Source organism: Nestor notabilis, unplaced genomic scaffold (genome assembly GCF_000696875.1).
Source record: "Nestor notabilis isolate BGI_N333 unplaced genomic scaffold, ASM69687v1 scaffold17154, whole genome shotgun sequence".
Classification (NCBI taxonomy): domain Eukaryota; kingdom Metazoa; phylum Chordata; class Aves; order Psittaciformes; family Psittacidae; genus Nestor; species Nestor notabilis.
In genome coordinates this window covers 2,347-3,006 of record NW_009927047.1, presented here as the reverse complement: position 1 = coordinate 3,006, position 660 = coordinate 2,347, and the positions used below count along the sequence as shown (strand labels likewise).

General features: G+C 65.0%; 1 protein-coding gene across 1 annotated transcript in view; it reads right to left on the bottom strand.

Moving 5' to 3' along the window:
• Nucleotides 1–46: 46 nt before the first annotated feature.
• The window catches only part of LOC104405234 (ankyrin repeat domain-containing protein 13B-like), a gene marked incomplete at both ends in the record, with an annotated part of 1,943 nt that continues 1,329 nt past the window's right edge, over nucleotides 47–660 (bottom strand). The window contains 3 exons of the mRNA XM_010013883.1: nucleotides 47–204; nucleotides 326–435; nucleotides 487–587. Coding sequence (XP_010012185.1) covers nucleotides 47–204; nucleotides 326–435; nucleotides 487–587 — 369 coding nt within the window. The remainder of the gene's footprint in view (nucleotides 205–325; nucleotides 436–486; nucleotides 588–660) is intronic.

Genomic DNA, 660 nt, shown 5'->3' with positions numbered 1-660 from the left:
GAATCCAGCTGCATCACCCGTACCCCTAAAGACCCTCCCCTCGTACCGATCTTGACGGGGAAGCCGGGCGGGAGGCGCAGGGTGATGAAGTCCCGCAGCTTGGCGAAGAGGGCGTTGCTTATTGCCATGAGGTCAATGATGGGGGCAACCTGCTCGCAGAGGGACAGCGGGTGGTCCTCACACAGCCACAGCTTCGCCTTGAACCTGCCGGGGACAGGCGCCGGGCTGGGGACCCCCTGCCTGCCCCCCATGGGGGGCTCTGCAGAGGGCAAGGAGATGGGGGAAGGACGGGGGGGGGTCCCCAATCTGCTCCTTCCCCCCTCACTTCTGTGTCTTGGTGGTGAGCTCCATGGGCCGCCCCATGTCTCGGTTGCCCAGCTCGAAGTTGGGGTTGAAGTACTCCTCTGGGGTGATGGCGGTGGGGTTGGCGTGGCTGTGTGATCAGCGTCTATGGGAGGCCCCAAGGGGGTAAGGGGGGTGTCCGACTTTGGGGCCACCCCCCAGGACCCATGGGACACTCACCCCATTGTTGGGCCCCACATGCTGCTCAGCGATACCCAGGAAGGACTGCAAAGGGGTCTTGCTGCCTGTGGGACATAAGGTGGTGAGGGCAAGAGCGGGCACGGTGCTCTGCCCACCCAGCCCGTGCCAGCTCCACCT